The sequence below is a fragment of the Myiozetetes cayanensis genome, unplaced genomic scaffold (assembly GCF_022539395.1).
Source record: "Myiozetetes cayanensis isolate MyiCay16 unplaced genomic scaffold, myiCay2020 scf4, whole genome shotgun sequence".
NCBI classification, from domain to species: Eukaryota; Metazoa; Chordata; class Aves; order Passeriformes; family Tyrannidae; genus Myiozetetes; species Myiozetetes cayanensis.
Genome location: NW_026087631.1, coordinates 5,897,692 through 5,915,480, shown reverse-complemented (window position 1 = coordinate 5,915,480; position 17,789 = coordinate 5,897,692). Strand labels below are relative to the sequence as shown.

Genomic DNA, 17,789 nt, shown 5'->3' with positions numbered 1-17,789 from the left:
ATACATAAATAACTCAATATGATTTGAGGCTGTGAAAGGCTTTTTAAAACTAAAGACAATATGATCCAGGTTAACTTTTTTTTTTTTTTTTTTTTAAGAAACACAGTGAATATATGAATTGTCTACACCTGAATAAAACATATTTAACAATTAAAAAATTTTAACAACCACAACAAAGAAAAGCTTTAAACAAAAGTGAATGTCATTTGATTTCAGGGCACACAAAAGCCCCTTGCAGTAGCTTCCAGCAGTGGCCTTACTGTTGTGTCTCCTACAGATGCAAAAAAATGAAGATTAACTCCACACATTGAGGTGACGGTTGACAGGGCAACATAATGATCACATACAGCAAAAATGCCACACCCCGGTCATGACAATGTATCCCACTGCAGTTTCCATCCTGTGCAGGAACAGCACGTGAGGATGCCATTCTGTCACATATTATTCAAAAGCTACTTCGTGGCCACAAAACTGCTACTCAGCACTAACCTTCTCCTCAGGTAACCTTCGAATAATGGGAAAGCTTTGTGTTTTTTATAGTTTTACTCCTTGTATTTAAATTTTTAAATGACAAGGTCACTAAAACTCATGCACGCTGCAAAAAACATCATGCAGTAGTTAAGGTAAACCATCCAAGCAGTTTTTATTCATTAATATTCATAAATACACACAGCAGCTTCATTAGAGATTTTTCATTTTTTTTTTTTCCTCTTCAGTTTGAATGTGGAGTATTAGGAGAGCCTTTTGCATGTCAAGGTACAGGACACAGAGCTTTCTGCTCTGCACTGCAGCCTACATTTACCTGCTAGAAGTAAAAATTAGTTAAGTGGAAATGATTATCATATATATCTTTTCTCTCTTTCTTTTGAATGTACACAATGTAACAAGAGTGACAGACCTGAAATTACAATCACCAAAACAAACCCAAGATAGTTGTTGTCCACTTTTCATTGGCAAATACAGCACAGAGGACATTGTCTGCAAAGTGGGATGTCATCAAAGAGGAGGTGGAGGAGGCTCGTTTCCTTTATTACTCTCTTTTAAATTTAGGTTTTCTAAAGCAACATCTAGAGGCATAATATCTACACAGCCCATAGCACCAAAATCTGCAATCTCCCCCCGCTCATCCTCATCTGAGGAGGAACTTTCTTCCTGCATCAAAGTGGACAGTAGAAGCTCCTGAACAAACAGGCTGCAGTCTGCCCGCTCGCTTTCCATCGACTGACGCTCTGCTTCCGACATCTTCGGGTCATTCAACCTGTGCAGCAGCAAGGCAAGAGAAGACAGGCAGTTGCTAAAAGCCCATTTCACCAAGGACACCACCAACAGGCTCAGAAACCGCTCCTCCAGGACAGTCCTGCCTGCCCTTCCACACGTGCGGCACTGGCAGCCTCTGGCCCCGCAGTGAGACGGGCACGGATTTAACAACCCACCCCTTCCCTGCTCCTGCAACCATCCAGAGTGGAGCCTGAAGTGAGAGGAAAAACCAAGAACTATTTATGAGGTTTCCTGCTATTCAGGAGTCTCTCAGGGAGGGCTGTTGCCATTTCCCAGACATGCAGTTGTGTGCCTCCTTTGCTTCTCCATCAACTTCTGAGTTCACATTTGCCATGAAATATGTTACTGCACACATAAAGCCTACGAATTGCTGCATCACCGCTAAATCAATGCTAAATCATTGCTAAACCATACAACATTCATTCCATCACTTCTCCTAGGGTACAGTGCCTGTCCTGATAGGGGCAGGGAAACTGCTCACTCAAACTCTGAAAATCACAATCCATGACACTTGCAGGTGCTTTGATTGAGGTTCTCAAATGAGTTTCTGACTGAAAGATGCCACATGGCATTATTTTGGACTTTCAGACAAAAATCCATTTGACTCAAATCCAGGTCTCTTGGCACAGGAGCTGTCAAAATTCCCACACTCTTTCACAATACCAAACAAACAAAAATATGCTTGCAGAAGGCATGGCAAGGCCTAGGTGGAAAACATTTTTATTTCAGGTCAATAGTCGGTGTTCTGAAAGAAATGGAATGCCATAGGAGGTGAATGCTCTTTAAAATACCCTGGGATTTAAGTGTAATTTCTAAACCAGCTAACTATGCTGTCAACAAACACCATCCTAGGCATGTGCCTAACTCCAAACACTGAAGTTTCACTGAGCTCTGAATCTCCACCAGAACTAAACAGAAATTGCAAGAAAGAGGCAAAACACAGGTAAACACACTGAACGAGTTACCTTGTAAGAAGGAACTGGGAATTCTGGATAGTCTGCTGACTGTTTTCTGTGTTAGACGTGTTGGTTGTTGTTGTAGATTGTGTCATAGTGGTGTTGACATTGATCGTGTTGGTGCGCCTGGTTGCATTGCGTGCAGTCTCCAGTTGTTGTCTTGCTGCCTGTGCATGTTGTCGTTCCAACTGCAGTTGCATCTGCAGCTGCTGTAACTGAGAAGCAGAAGGGCCAGAGGAGTTGAGCTGTCCTCCTGCAGAACGCCTCACACCTGATAGCTGAGATAAAAGCTCTGCCAGAGAAGAGAAAGCTACTATGATGAAAGATCTTAAACAAGCATTACACAACAGAATGAATACACCCTGAATTTCAGTGCGAGTCCTTTTTTTTTTTTACTACAATCACCAACATCAAAGAACAAACAATGCTCAGAGAGCCCATGAAACTCTTTTTTTTTTTTTTTTAAAGTCGGAGCATTTAACTGCTCTGAGGGTAAGGAAGATTAAGAGTCAATCCACAGGTTTTTGTCTGGCAAATTATGTCCTCTGCAGTAATCCTCTGAGACTTCAAGTCAAAATACCAAATGACCCAGAAACTTGTTCATTTTCACTTTGGTTGATTTTTTTTTTTTTCCTTTCAACAATTGTTACCTGAAAGCACAAGCTTCATCTTCCTGACTGTCCCAGAGGGAAGCTGTGCTGCAGCAAGGAGAAACACTGTACCATTGTTTCAAAATTTTAATTTAGCTAAGAAAACATACTGGAGCATTGCTTCACATCAAAAGCATTCTGTAGGAATTTTTATTTCTGCTGGAAGCACAGAGAAGGCCTAGCAACTAAAAAAAACCCCTCTGTGTTCTTTAGTCTTCCAAATCAGAAGGACGGAATGCTTATTGCAAGTTTCAGCCACAAAGAATTTTTTTAAATAAGTATTAGCAGCAAATTACTGCTCAGTGCATTACTGCAGAATCTCCTCTACACCCTGTGTAGCAGGGACTTCTTATGTCAGACAATTGCTGCAGTGGATGCAAGGGCAGAGCAAGCAGAGGACAATCCTGCTCCTGCCCCTCTCTTCCACATTACAAAATCACTAGGGAAGTCACGATAATTTTTCTTCCACTGCGTTAACTCTAATGCAAGCTTTCTTTGAGGGATTAAAGCAAAATACAAAGTCAGGGTGGTCAAGACACTTTCACCAACACTGACAGCAACAGCAAGATTACATAACTTTTAATTGCTAGAGAATGCCACAGGGAGGAAAAAGAAATTGTAAATAAAGAAGCAACCGATGTTATAAACTTCATTTAAACACAAAAATTACTGTGGTCTTTCCTATTTATTATTCCAGTAAAAAGGAAGCCATGCTAAACTTCTGGACAAGATTTAGATATATTTATCCTCATTGTAAGTTTAAGCTTGGAGTGTAGCAAAACAGTATTTTGGAAGCAGTTGCGAACTCAAGACAATCCTGGAACAAGAAGGACACCCAGCTCAGTGCGCTCCAAATGCAGAAACACAGCTTCCACCAAAAGAGAAAAGATGCACGTGAAGATCCTGTGAGGCTGAGAACAAACTTCAGCACATTTAACTGAGCTGAACTCGCCGCCCTTGCAAGAGAAAGAGGATGCCTTGCACTGGAAGCTTCATGAACATACTCCCTCCTTGAACAAACTTGAGTCTTTTTCAGGCCCTCCCGTGACCTTGCTTATTTTGAAGGGCTAATTTAATGAGTTAGACCAGGTCACACCAGGCCAGGAGAGCACCAGAGACAGCTGTGGGCAGGTAAAGGGGACCATGATGGAGGAAGGCAGGGGAACCACAGCCCTCCTTCCAGGGGAGCTCATCAAGCCAGCTAGCTGCCACCTCCCTCTGAAGAAATCACAGCCAGACAGCAGGAAGCTCCAGTTTATGCATCTGAAGCAAAGGTGTATTGGCAGCAGGCATTCTGGGGCTTCCCTGACTCTTACACTGGCATGGGCAAAGACCACCACATGAAAATGTTTAGATTTGCCCTTGGGCAAAGCTATATTTGTTTTTCAGAACTGTCTATATTTTCTATTTTTTCTTTCTTGTAAAAAAAGAATTTTTTTCACATCAAAGCTAAACAGAGGCCAAACAAGTTATTCCCGGGAATCCTGGTGTTGAAAATAACACACTTCTCCCCCCCCTCCCCAGTTTTAATAACCTTGACCAAAACAGACTTCAAATACTTGCAACAGTAAGTTTATAAAAGAATTCAGATGTACATCTTAAAATAAGGTCTGTGATATTAAACATTAAATAAAAGCCTGGCACTTGAACAGCAGCCTGAAGGCAAACTGAAACCCAATTTTAAATGCCCATTAACATCAAACTGAGTTGATTTCATCCTCTTTGAGACGGATGCTCTCCTCCACAAACACCCTTACCACGTGGCAAATTAAAATGGCACGTGCTAAATCAGGTGACGGAAGCTGGACACAGTCACCTACGGAAACACTCAGCGCCAGTGCAGAGGTCTGGGAATAAGCCTTACACTGCCTGGAATTCCAAGCACAAGCTACAAGCACCCTGCTCAGTGCCCACAGCCACACCATCAGAAAGCAGGGCACTGGCAAGGTTCAGTTTTGCTTCCCACGCGAGAGGAGGACATCGGGGCAACCGCTGTGGTCACGGCTCTTACCGGCTATAGGATCCATGGCTTCTCTATTGCTTGGAGAATACGAACTCTGAGAAGATGAGAGCCCACCAGGGGAACTGGTAGTAAAGTGCATGTTTGATCTACGTGCACGGGGGCCTCCCAAGCCCCGGCCCGGGTGGAACATCCTACGTACATGCCGAACGCCACTGGATTCATCGTAGCCGAGGTGTTAAGAAAACAGAACTGTTTGGCATTGAGTGTCAAATCACCAGCACATCTGATGGGTGAAATACTCAGAGGCACACTGCTCTTCACTCACAGAGTAATGATTCAACTTCTGAAGCACACTGAAGCTACGGTGCAAGTCAGACTTACTGATCTGGTAATTTTTTTTTTTTTTTTTTGGATCAAAATTTTCTAATCAGTAACACGAAAAACAAAAAATCCCCCCCAAAAACAAAAACATGTTCAGCCAAGCTTACTAGAGACACAGGGATTCGGTTCTCCCTCCCCAATTCTTATGTTAAGTATTAAAAATATTAAAAAGCTTTCCTGCCACTCCTATCAGAAGTATGTAATAATTGCTGTAATCCTTTTTACTTCTGTAATTCATGCTTTTATCCAAGAAATTTCACCACTTCAGTGTCCTTAGGAAAACTTCTGGAGTATTCAGCACATCCATCACACCCCTTTGTTTCACCTTTTCTTCTTTTAGCCAAAGAAGTACCACTGATTCCAGTTATGACAATAATGTTTTTCATTTTTTCATTTCCCCCCACTTCTCCCTATCAGATGCTTATATTTCCTGTCAAACCTTCTACAGGTTCTCTCATATAGATTTTGATGCAATCAACAAATTATTTAAAGATTATTTTTGTCATAAAGTTGTTAACATGCATTTCTCCAAGACAGTCCAGTTAAGGCTTCCTTTTAAAAATCACAAGATTTAAAAATCACTGGTGAAAAATAAAATAACATATAGACTTTAATATTTTAACTGTTACTAGATCTTTAGCTTAGGTCCTCCATCTCCCATGCTTTTTATTTTTGCAGTAGCATGCTTACCACTCGTACAGTATCTACTACAGTAAGAGTATTTGTACCCTGTACTTTTCATAAATCAGTTATGATGCAGAACCTTGTGATGCCATGGAGGTTGAGAATTTAAGACTGAAAGGAATTACTAGACCCCTCATGGAAAGAGCGAGCTTCTGGCTATTACCAAAAGACACAAACGTATCACACAACACCTACAGGATGGACAAGGGATCAGACCCAGACAGGATGGATTTAAAAGGGGCACGTCCTGTCTGACCAACCTGATCTCCTTTTATGACCAGGTGATCCGCCTGGTGGATGAGGGGAAGGCTGTGGATGTGTCTGCCTGGACTTCAGCAAAGCCTTTGGCACTGCCTTTGACAGCACACTCCTGGAAAAGCTGCAGCCCAGGGCTTGGACAGGGCACTCTGTGCTGGGTTAGGAACTGGCTGAAGGGCCCAGAGAGTGCTGGTGAACGAGGCTGCATCCAGTTGGGATCCAGTCACCAGTGGTGTCCCCAGGGATCAGTGCTGGGCCCAGTCCTGCTTAACATGATGATCTGGATGAGGGGACTGAGTCCACCATCAGCAAATTTGCAGATGACACCAAGCTGGGGAGGAGTTTTGATCTGCTGGAAGGCAGGAGGGCTCTGCAGAGGGACCTGGATAGGCTGGAGAGTTGGGCTGATTCCAATGGGATGAGGATCAACAAGGCCAAGTTTTGGGTCCTGCACTTTGGCCACAACAACCCCCTGAGAGCTACAGGCTGGGGACAGAGTGGCTGGAGAGCAGCCAGGCAGGAAGGGACCTGGGAGTTTGGATTGACAGGAGGCTGAACATGAGCCAGAGTGTGCCCAGGTGGCCAAGAAGGCCAATGGATCCTGGCCTGGATCAGGAACAGTGTGGCAGCAGGAGCAGGGCAGTGATCCTTCCCCTGCACTCAGCACTGGTGAGGCCACACCTGGAGTGCTGTGTCCAGTTTGGTGCCCCTCAGTTCAGGAAGGACATTGAGGTGCTGGAGCAGGTCCAGAGAAGAGCAACCAGGCTGGTGAAGGGACTTGAGCACAAGTCCTATGAGGAGAGGCTGAGGGAGCTGGGGTTGTTTAGTCTGGAGAAGAGGAGGCTCAGGGGAGACCTCATCAGCCTCTACAAGTACCTGAAAGGAGGTTGTAGCCAGGTGGGGGGTTGGTCTCTTCTCCCAGGCAACGAGGAGTTGAAGCCTTCAGTATTTGAAAAGATTATTTTTTATAGCTCAAACATTCCCTAATTAAAAGTCATCTGGTGGTATCTCCAATTCCAGGGGGGAGAAAATGCTGCAGAAGCCTGAATTCTAATCAAATAACTTGTGCATTTCAGCAGGAAATTAATTTCACTCTGGAGCTTGGAAAATTTAAACTTCCTGGCCTACAGAGTTGTTAAATCAATGTTGGAAGCCCACAGCTGGACCTTTAGTATAGTGCTATGTATTTATCAGGGATGTAAATCTTGTTAGAAAAAGCCTCAGTTAGTTGTAATAGGTGACTCCCTTCTAAGGGGAATGGAGGGAATACAGATCAGACCCAACTCACAAGGAAGTCTGCGGTCTCCCAGGGTCTTGGGAAAGGGACATTACTGGAAAAGTCTCCAGTCTCATAAGGCCCTCTGATTACTGTCCATCATTGGTTGTTCAAACTGGCAGAGATGAAATAACAAAGAGAAGCCTGAGGGCAATTAAAAGAGACTTCAGGGCCCTGGGACAGGGTAGAGGATCAAGAGCCCAGGCAGTGATTTCCTCAATCCTTCTGATAACAAGGAATAACACTGATAAGAATAGGTCAATGAGAGCCTCTGCGGTTGGTGTAATCAGAAAAATTTTGGGATGATCTACTCAATATCTGGTCTACTGGCAGAGCTTTGAACTAGCCTGGAAGGGGAAAATACCAGGCTCGTCAGGATGAGTGATGGGACAGTGAGCCAAAACTTAGGAAAGCAATGCTAATGGGATCCCTCCAACTGCCTCATGAGATGTTGGCTACAATGTACCACACCTGAAGTGTTTCCACACCAATGAAGCTTTGGCCCAGTCCCAGAGACTTGGCATCACTGACGTAAATGAAGCCTGGTGGGATGAGCCCTATGACTGGAGCACCCTTTTGGATGGTTCCAGGCTCTTCAGGAGGGACAGGCAGGGCAGAAGAGGCAGAGAGGTGGCATTGTGTGTCATAGGAGGGTTGGGAGCTCAAAGCTAGCAAAGACACAGTTGAGAGCCTCTGGGTAAGGATCAAGGGGCAAACAAATAGTGCAAATGTCACTGTGGAAGTCTGCCATAGACCCCCCAGCCAGGACGATGATGCCAATGAATTACTCTTTAAGGAACTGAGAGACACTTCCAATTAACTCCCCCTGTCCTTATGGGGGACTTCAGCTTGCCAGAAATTACCTGGGAGCATCACACAGCTGGACAACCCAGGCCAGAAGATTCCTAGAAAACTTGGATGACAACGTTACAGAACAGGTCCTGACTTGGAAAGATGCCCTCCTTGATCAGCTGCTTGTCAAGAGAGTGGATCTCACAGGCAAAGTGGAGATTGGTGTCCCCTTGGCCACATCAACCATGAAGTCAGTGAGTTTAAAATCTCCACTGGCAGCAGGAAAAGTGCCAGTGAAACCTCAGCTCTGCACATGAGAAGAGCAGACTTCAGGCTGCTTGGGGAATTAGGAAGTAAGGTCCCCTGGGAAAAGGTTTTTGCAGGTGCTGGGTCCATCAGTGCCGGTCACTTTTCAAACATCACCTCCTGAGGGCACAGGAGCAGCAATTCCCAAATGCTGGAAGTCAAGCAGCTGAGGCAGAAGGCCAGCCTGGCTCAGCAGGGATCTTCTCTTGGAAATAAGGCAAAAGTGGAAAGTCTATGCCCAATGGAAGCAAGGTTAAGTGACATGGGAAGAATTCAGAGATGCTCCTCGCCGCTGCAGGGAGAAAATCTGTGAGGCCAAAGCTCAGCTGGGGTTGAAGGTGCCAGAAATGTGGGGGACAATAAAAAGAGTTTTTTCCAATATATTAATGGAGAAAGGCAGCATAGAAATACCATCAGCCCATTACAGGATGAGGATGGTCACCTCACAAACAGGGACAGAGACAAGGCAGAGGAGTTTATAACTCTTTCTTTGCCTCTGTCTTCAACAGGGATGATGCACCAAGGGGGTCTCAGTGCCCTGAGCTGGAGGACCATTTACTGCCAGAATGATCAACATCAACTCCTACTCAACCCTGAAATTGTGTGGGATCTGCTGCTCCAGCTGGATCCTTACAAATCTGATGGGATTCATCCCAGAATGCTCAAAGAGCTGGCTGGTGTCATCACAAAACCTTTCTCAATGTTTTTTGAGAGGTCTTGGTAGCCTGGAGAGGTCACATTGCACTGGCAAAAGTTGTCCTGATTTTCAAGGAGGACAAGAATCAGGACCCCGGAAACTACCGGTTTACCAGCAAGTACTGGAAGATTACTCTTGGAGGTACTGAAGAACACCTGAAAGACAATGCTGTCTATGGTCACAGCCAGCACAGCTAGTGGGGCTCCATAGGGTCCATCTTAGGTGCTCTTCAACATCTTCATAAACGACTTGGACACAGGACTGGAAGGGATACTATGCATGTTTGCAAATGACACAAAACTGGGAGGCCCTGCAGAGAGACTATGAAAAATCGGAGGAACTGGGCAATCACCAACCACATGAAATTTCATGAGGGAAGTGCTGCATTCTGCACCATAAGGCAGCCCTGGATGTTCGAACAGACCTGGGGAATGAGATGCTGGAAAGCAGTGCCAGGAAAGGGCCCTGGGGGTCCTGGTGGATGGCAGGTTGAATGTGAGTCAGCAGTGCCCCGGCAGCCAGGAGGGCCAACCCTGTCCTGGGGGGCATCAGGGAAAGCATCACCAGCTGGTCCAGGGAGGGGATTGTCCTGCTCTGCACTGACCTGGGGCAGCCTCACCTTGAATTTTGTGTGCAGTTTGGAGCATCACAATATAAGAAAGATCTGAAGCTGTTAGAGAGTGACCAAAGGAGGGTCATGAAGAGCCTTGATTTGAAGCCGTGTGAGGAGCAGCTGAGGGCACTTGGTGTGTTCAGCTGGAGAAGAGGAGACTGAGGGGAGACCTCACTGCAGTTACAACTTCCTTGTGAGGGGAAGAGGAGGGGCAGGCACTGATCTCTGCTCTGTGGTGATCAGTGACAGAACTTGAGAGAATGGCCTAGAGTTGTGCCAGGGGAAGTTTAGGTTGGATATTAGAAAAAGGTTCTTCCCCTGGAGGGTGTCTGGGCACTGAACAGGCTCTCCAGGGAAATGGTCACAGCACCAAGCCTGACAGAGTTCAAAGAGGTGTTTGGATGATACTCTCAGGTACAGGTTGTGACTCTTGGGGATAGTCCTGTGCAGGGGCAGGAGATGGACTTGATGATCCCTGTGGGTCCTTTCCAACTCAGCGTATTCTGTGATTCTGTGAAAAACTCGCAGTTGTTAGAAAAAGCATAACTTAACTGCTCAAACTACATCACCCACCAAGCAACATCTCAGAGATGCCCAAAGGCCAGGAAAGATCTAATGGTCTGGAAAACACTCTCACATCTGTCTCATCCCACCTCCTCCTGAAAGGGAGGACAGAATGACTCCTGGCCATTGAGGACCTTGGGAATGCCTGGGACCAAGCTCTCAGCACTGTCCTGTTCCTGAATGCTGAGAACTCCACTCCTGTCTAAACACAGAAAGGTGAAGTAGAGATAACTGGTTTTATCCAATTTTGTAGTGTTTTTTGCATTATTTGTTACTCCTTCAGAGAGCCAACCAACACCCAAACTCCTTTACACTGATTCAATTATTGTGTAGCATTTAACACGCACATTCAGTCAGTCCTGACCCTAAACCATGTTAACACTAACAAACTGAATTGGAGCCATCTCCTTAAATGCTGTTTCCCTTCTGTTAGTGTCATGAACTCTGTTTGGTAGGGCTTGAGTTTATTTTTTTTACTCCAATGTTCTTATTCTTTTTTTCCTTTTTAAAAATCTTTAAACAAAAAGCCACTATCAAAGTTATAATGCAGCCTTTTTGTCTGTATGTTTAAATGAGACACAAAGGAATAATTCAGAGATTACTGACTGTAGGGATGGTACCTAGCCTGCATGTCATTAAGTAAAAGCCCAAAATATATTTCATCAGTTGATCCTAGGGAGGAAGAAAATGTTTTAAAAAAGAAAAATATTCCTAGAACAAGGATAAAAAAAATCCCTAACAATTCTGGCTCTTCAGTCATCAAGCACAGATATAACTGCATATCTGGCTGCTTAAGGTAACTGAAAGGCAACATACTGTTTCCCAAATATTTACAAATTATCAGTAACACTACAAAATTACATTATTAAACAACTGCATTAACATCAGTTAAGCACCAAGTCATCATGGTTACTAGGTGAAACAGTCTAGCTTCTTTGCCTCAACTTGGAAAGGATATTAAATCTCTAGGAGCTCTGTGTTCCAGTGTAAGATGAGCTGCAAAGTCATCTGTTACGTGATTTGGATCCCCTCCAGGTAATGCTGCACATATTGGACAAATCTGAAATGAGAAAGCAAGAAAAAAACCTCCAACTTTATAAGGTTTACAAAATAGGACTTACATCATTGAGTCAAACATCTTATGCTTTGAAATCACATTCTAGGTATTCACAAACACCCGGATATCAACATATTCAAACAAGCCCAGAAAATGTACTGAATTGCAGATATTTAGTCATCTTTTACTTCATGATTTTCAGAATACTATGAAAACCAGAGCTATGATTCACAAATTCAATTTTCAGTGTCTTGAAAAATAGTATTTGTATGCCAATTCTGCCGCAGACTGAAGTCCAGTTACACAGGAATGCCATTTCCCTGCTTGACACTCATCCCAGTAGAGGCTTCAATGAAACTGCCCATAAGTATTTGCTAAGTATCAAACTGAGACCATGCCACACAGCAGTGGTTGGATGGTTTTGTTTGGTTTGTTTTGTTTTTAAACCAAAGTACAGCGTAACTAGGTAGTCAAACACTACTATTACAACTGCCATAATTATGACTTCTTTTTGAATGACCACAAACAGCTTGAAAAGCATATTCCATTTTTCTTTATAGTAGCTGGGATGGAACATAAACCTCTTGCTCCCAGGGCTCCTCATGCATATACCCGAGCTGTTGACAGCAGATCTCAAAGACCAAGGGCATTAAGGACACCTACAGAGTAGTGCATACATCTGTCTTACTCTCATGGAGGTGAGAACAAAGTCTTGAAGTAAGTTCACTGCAAAATCTCAATGCTTTCAACACCAACTGCTGCACCTAATGCCACTTTTAACTTTAGTAGCCAGTTCTGAGCAGAACACCAGGCATTTTAAAAGTTTTTTGCTACAACCCCTGCCCCCTTATTTTCCATGTTTAGCATTTGTCTTCACAGATTTTTCACCACTACAGAAGCAAAAAAGTGGACACATTACAGGGAACAACTTATCACAGCATAATATAATAAATCCTCCCCTGAGCCAACATATCATACAGCTACCCTACAGGGATACAGGAATGGATGTGTACTGGGCAGATAGTTCTAAAGTCCATAAACTTCATTACAGCTGCCTAATCTTCAAGAATGTGTTTCATACCAAGAGAATGCAACACCTTCAAAGCAATCTTTTTTTTTTCATTTAATCTACTCTGAGGAAGGAGAAAGTCAACACATGACAAACAAGACACTACTGAAAGTAGCAAAGCAAAAGAAGGGTCTTTGCTAATAGGACAAAGGCGTTACAAGCTGCACACGTGTGCCCGAAGAGACTCAGTCCTTAGAAAAACATCAGCTAAGAAAAAGCTATAGGGAACAATGAGAAGGAAGGAAGGAATCAAAGTATCCCAACTCTAATTCTAAACATCAACTCAACTTTCAAGAACTCTCTGACTAGGAAAATTTTGCAAGAATTGTCACACAAAAACAACAATTTAGTTAAGCATAAGCTCTGACAAGAGTCAAAACAAAGACTGCTGCATCCCTGATTAAGTGTGATACAACTAAGAATCATTGTTAACTAGAACATGCATGAACAAAAGCTGCAGTCAGAAGGTTCTCTTGAACTCATGAGCATTTGTATTAAGAAATCACCATGCTACCCTGAGTGATGCCTCTGAAGTCCTATGTCAATTATACTCACAGAATACCTGCCAGTTTTCAGAACTGTGCTTATATTACCACTACTTGCCTATTTAAGGCGACCACTTGAAGCGACAGCATTTCTGTAACCTCAACAAGAGTTACTGTGATCTTCGAGAATGAATTAGGAACCATTCAAACTCTCTCAGATTGTCCATTTCATTACTGCAAGGAAAGCTCTCCTCAATTTTATCAGCAAAGTATCAACAGCCTAGTCCTTACAGTTCATGTACAAATAGCCTAGTTACTGTTTTGCTAAAGGTGAGAAAGCTGATGCTGTGCAATGTAATAGTAAAAACTTTGCATCTCTGTTCTGAAACGAGACTAGGAGACCAAATTTGATGATGTCTTCTAAAATTTTTGCATTTACAATGCTAGCAGACTTGTGCTGTATCTGATTTGGAACAGTACAACTAACCTGAAATCCAGCACTTGAACGAATTGGACATACTTAAGTCCACAGGCTGTGATGGGATGCACCAGCAAGTGCTGAGAGAGCTGGCAGATGCTACTGAGAGGGTGATCTCAATAACCTTTGAACAATCATGGTGACTGGGAGAGGTGCCTGAGGACTGGAGTAAAGCAAGTGTCACTCCTATCCTAAAGAAGGGGAAAGTAGGGGTACCTGGGAACTACAGGTTGGTCAGCTTGCCTTGATCCTGGGGAGGTGATGGAGACCATTTCCAGGCACATTAAAGACAAGAAAATCATCAAGAACAGTCAGTATGGCTTCATGGAGTGAAGACATGCTTGACCAAGTTCATAAACCTTTTGTGATGAAGCGTCTGGCCTGGTGGATGACTGAAGAGCACGGGTATTGCTTACCAGAACTTCAAGTAAGACTTCTGGCACTGTCTCTCACAGGATGCTCAAAGACAAGCTGTTGATACACAGTCTGAATAAGCAGACAGTGAGGTGGAGTGAGAACTGTCTCAGTGGCTGGCTTCAGAGGATGGTGATCAGTGGGAATTTTGCCAATTACACAAGATGGGGAGGAATGGCTGATATGCCGAGAGCTGTGCTGCCGTTTAGAGGGACCTCAAAAAGCTGAAGAAATGGGCCAATGGGAACCTCACGAAGGGGGAAGTACAGGTCCTGCACCTGGGGAGGAACAGCCTCAGGAACCAGCACACACTGGAGGCCAGTCATCTGGAGCACAGCTTTTGCAGCAAAGGACCTGGGGGTCCTGGTGAACCATGAGCCAGCAGTGAGCTCTTGTAGCAAAGAAAACTAGTGGTGTCTTGGGCTGCACCAGAAAGTGTTGCCAGCAGGCTGAGTGTGGTGATCTTTTGCTTTCATCCAGCATAGGTGAGGCTACACCTGGGGTACTGTGCCCAGTTCTCAGCTCTACATACGTAAGAGACATGCACACACTGAAGAGAGTTCAGCAAAAGGCTACAATGATGATTCCAGGAATGGATCATCTCTCCCGTGAGCAAAGGCTGAGAAAGATGGGACTGTTCAGCCTGGAGAAGGGCAGGTTCTAGGGGAGACCTTATAAATGTACATGAATACCTAAAGGGAGGCTGAAAGGATGGTGAAGCCAGGCAGTGACAGGACCACACTGGGCACAAATCTAAACACAGAAGTTTCCTCATGAACATCGGGAAACACTTTTTCATTGTGAGGGTCACTGAGCACTGGCTCATGTTGCCTAGAGAGGCTGTGGAGCCGCTGTCCTCAGTGTATTAAAAACTGTCTGAACACGGTCCTGGACAATCAGGTGTAGGTGGCCCTGCTCAAGTGACCTCCAGAGGTCCCTTTCAACCTCAGTCAGTCTGTGATTCCTGCCCACAGATACCTAACGTTGCTGTACATACCTGAGAAAAATCAGCAGAAAGTGAACTTCTTACCTGCACCACTCTGAATATAAAAATGGCAAAATTTAATTGAGCAAAAATTGTTTGGCTTACTGTTTGAAAAATTGGGGTGGTGGGGGTGTTTGGGGCTGTGACTACCCCCGTAAACTTCCTTTAAAGATCTGAAAATATCTAAAATAAAACGTATCTTTTGATAGACAGAGATACTACAACAACTACAAGCTCACCATCTAAACACAAACAATTGTTTGAAAACCTACAACCACAAACATTTAGAATCCATAATAATTTCCTCTTTAGTAATCCTGTAGCCTTTCACTGTCTCAGTAAGGCTATAGCTCCCAAGTAAGTTTGATGTACACACACACTAAACATTCACTGTCAAAGTTACATTCAAAACTTAGCACAAACATAGACAATCGTATTCAAGGACTAAAAAACTGTCCTTTATCAGTGTCTGGAACAAAGATATAGCAGTGTTGCAGACTGATGCACTGAAAGTGTTCAGGGGTTGGGTTTTTTTGTGTGGTTTTTTTTTTACAAATACAACTCTTTCAGGATTCACTGGATCAGCAGGTGTCTAGAACCACAAATTTAGGCTTTAGTTGTTAGGTCAGAACTAGTGCTGAGTTCTAGAAGTCACAGACGAAAAAAAGGCCGTGTCAAATTTAAAAACCTGGGATCTGTGAACATTTCTGTGTCAGGAACATATCACTGACATCAAGTGGTGCAAATGAGAATTGCAATACTAAGCCACTAAACCAAACAAAGGCATCCAAATGTGGAATTCTGAATGCTTGATGCTATGTTTGAAAGCTGCAAAATTTAAGAAAAACCTCAAGGAGATTACAAAAATTGCATGTGTCGCTGTGTTAAATAGTGATCCTACAGTCCAGCTGATTGTGCAGTAAACTGTTCAACTTCCTATGTTTTTAAGAAAGATCAGGACACCTTTGAGTCTCAAAAACGGTGAACAAACACCCTTTCATACTACCCCTTCACCCAAGTTCCATAACAGGCTTGGAGAGAAATCATTCATTTTCTTCCACAGAATTCCTTGAAAGTTAAGAAAAGTACAAGATTAGAAAAGAGAACCTACTTATAATTAATTTCTTCATAATGCATTAACAATGAGCAACACACTTCAAGCATCACTTTTTTTCTAGGAATCTCTGGCAAAACAATTCACCAGAGAACAACACCCTGCATGTCATTCTGCTAAAACAGTTTCTCCTGCTCCCAAGGTCAACCAAGATAGCAGGAGCTAACACCTCTGATCGAAGTATTTCTGTTGACACTTGTTTAAGATGTGCATTTTTAACACATCTAGTGTCCTAATGGTTAGGGATGGGGGAAACCCCCCCTGCTTTGACAGTAACAATTTAAAAAAAAAGGTAAAATCCCACTTCATAAAAATACCAGGCCCATTAAAACAGTTTACTTGAAAAACACACCAAACTCTTTGTATTTCTTCCTTCTCTCTTACAGTTACAAAAGACTGGCATAGCTTTGAGCTTACAGGACAATTACATACTGGCTGTGAAAAGAGAGACACAACTAGACAGGCTAACCATGAGAACTTCCAAAAATTGTGTCTTACAGAATAATAATCTCCTAAACATGGCAGCCTTTCTATCAGGACAACAAAACAAAAACCACAAAACAAGCAAGCAAGCTCACTATATTATGATACCCACAAATCACAAGAATTTTGATGTCCCTGTCACGTGTAGTAGCTACATGTTCTGACAAAACATTTAAATGAATACATGCCTCAAGACAGAAAAAGAACAGGAGGGTAACAATTTCAGAAAAGATACTATTTTAAATGTATTTCCACCACAAAAGCCAATTCTGAGGCTTCTTACCACTTCTGTTGATGTTTCTGCATGCTCAGAAGTAACATGTTCTTGAAGAGATGTTTCCGTATAACCCATTTTTCCACAATAAGGACAAGTAAATGACTGTGGCTGCTCTACAGAGAAAGCTTCTCCACCATAGTACAAATCTGGAACAGAAAGCATTTAAGCAGGGGTTACTTCAAAGTAGTATCATCATTTATTGCATTCACATCAACCTCTCTTTAAAAATGTCCTTCATTGTAATCACTGCCAAGTTAATCTGGCATTTCATTGAAATGGCCACATTCAACAAGTGTCCAGGTACTGACGACAAAAATCAGAGACTACATTTCATTTCCATTTAGTACACACAACATAGTTTTCTAATACTCATTAGGAACAAAGACTTCTATCGTGATGCTGCCAGTATTGCTAAACCTTCACTTTTCCACCACTACTCTTATCCCATGTACGGGGCCCAACCATGGTATTTTTCAATCATAACATGAGATTTCACAAGCTGAACTCTCAGCAATAGCTCAAATTTAGACTGCAATTTAGAAGTCCTCAGGGATACCATGTGTCAATATTTATGCCACAGCTGAACCACTGCTTCACAGTTAAGTAGTAATGCATTTGAGAGATTTCCAGAACATCAGAGTTTGATAGTGACAAAGGAATCCGATTATCTGTTACACACTGGTTGTAACTTTTAGGTGTGTTGAATGTGAGCACTTTTGCACTACTGATGAAAAGCAGGTGCTTTTAAGTTGCTAACACAGAAGTTCACCAAACATAACATTAAAATTTATAAAATCATGCAATAGCTTTCCTCTCTCATCTTCTCTGGTATTATATGTTCTACAGGAAACACAACTAAGATTCACATTCACATAAAAAAAACCAAAATACATGGTTTTCTCCAGCAATTAATTAAAAATCTTTTCACTGACATTTTTTTCTAGGACTCACTGATAAGTAACAGAAAAATACTTTCATAAAATTATGGATCTCCTGCTACAAATTAAAA

At 42.9% G+C, this 17,789-nt stretch overlaps 1 protein-coding gene across 2 annotated transcripts in view; it reads right to left on the bottom strand.

The window, feature by feature from the left end:
* Window positions 1–618: 618 nt before the first annotated feature.
* LOC126647073 (E3 ubiquitin-protein ligase KCMF1) overlaps window positions 619–17,789 on the bottom strand; it is a 48,251-nt gene continuing 31,080 nt past the window's right edge. For both annotated transcript variants that reach the window (XM_050328939.1, XM_050328940.1), the window contains exons 3-7: window positions 16,787–16,926; window positions 11,377–11,478; window positions 4,896–5,070; window positions 2,244–2,526; window positions 619–1,258 (exon numbers count right to left, since the gene is read on the bottom strand). In XM_050328939.1, coding sequence (XP_050184896.1) covers window positions 997–1,258; window positions 2,244–2,526; window positions 4,896–5,070; window positions 11,377–11,478; window positions 16,787–16,926 — 962 coding nt within the window. In that variant the 3' untranslated portion in view covers window positions 619–996. The remainder of the gene's footprint in view (window positions 1,259–2,243; window positions 2,527–4,895; window positions 5,071–11,376; window positions 11,479–16,786; window positions 16,927–17,789) is intronic.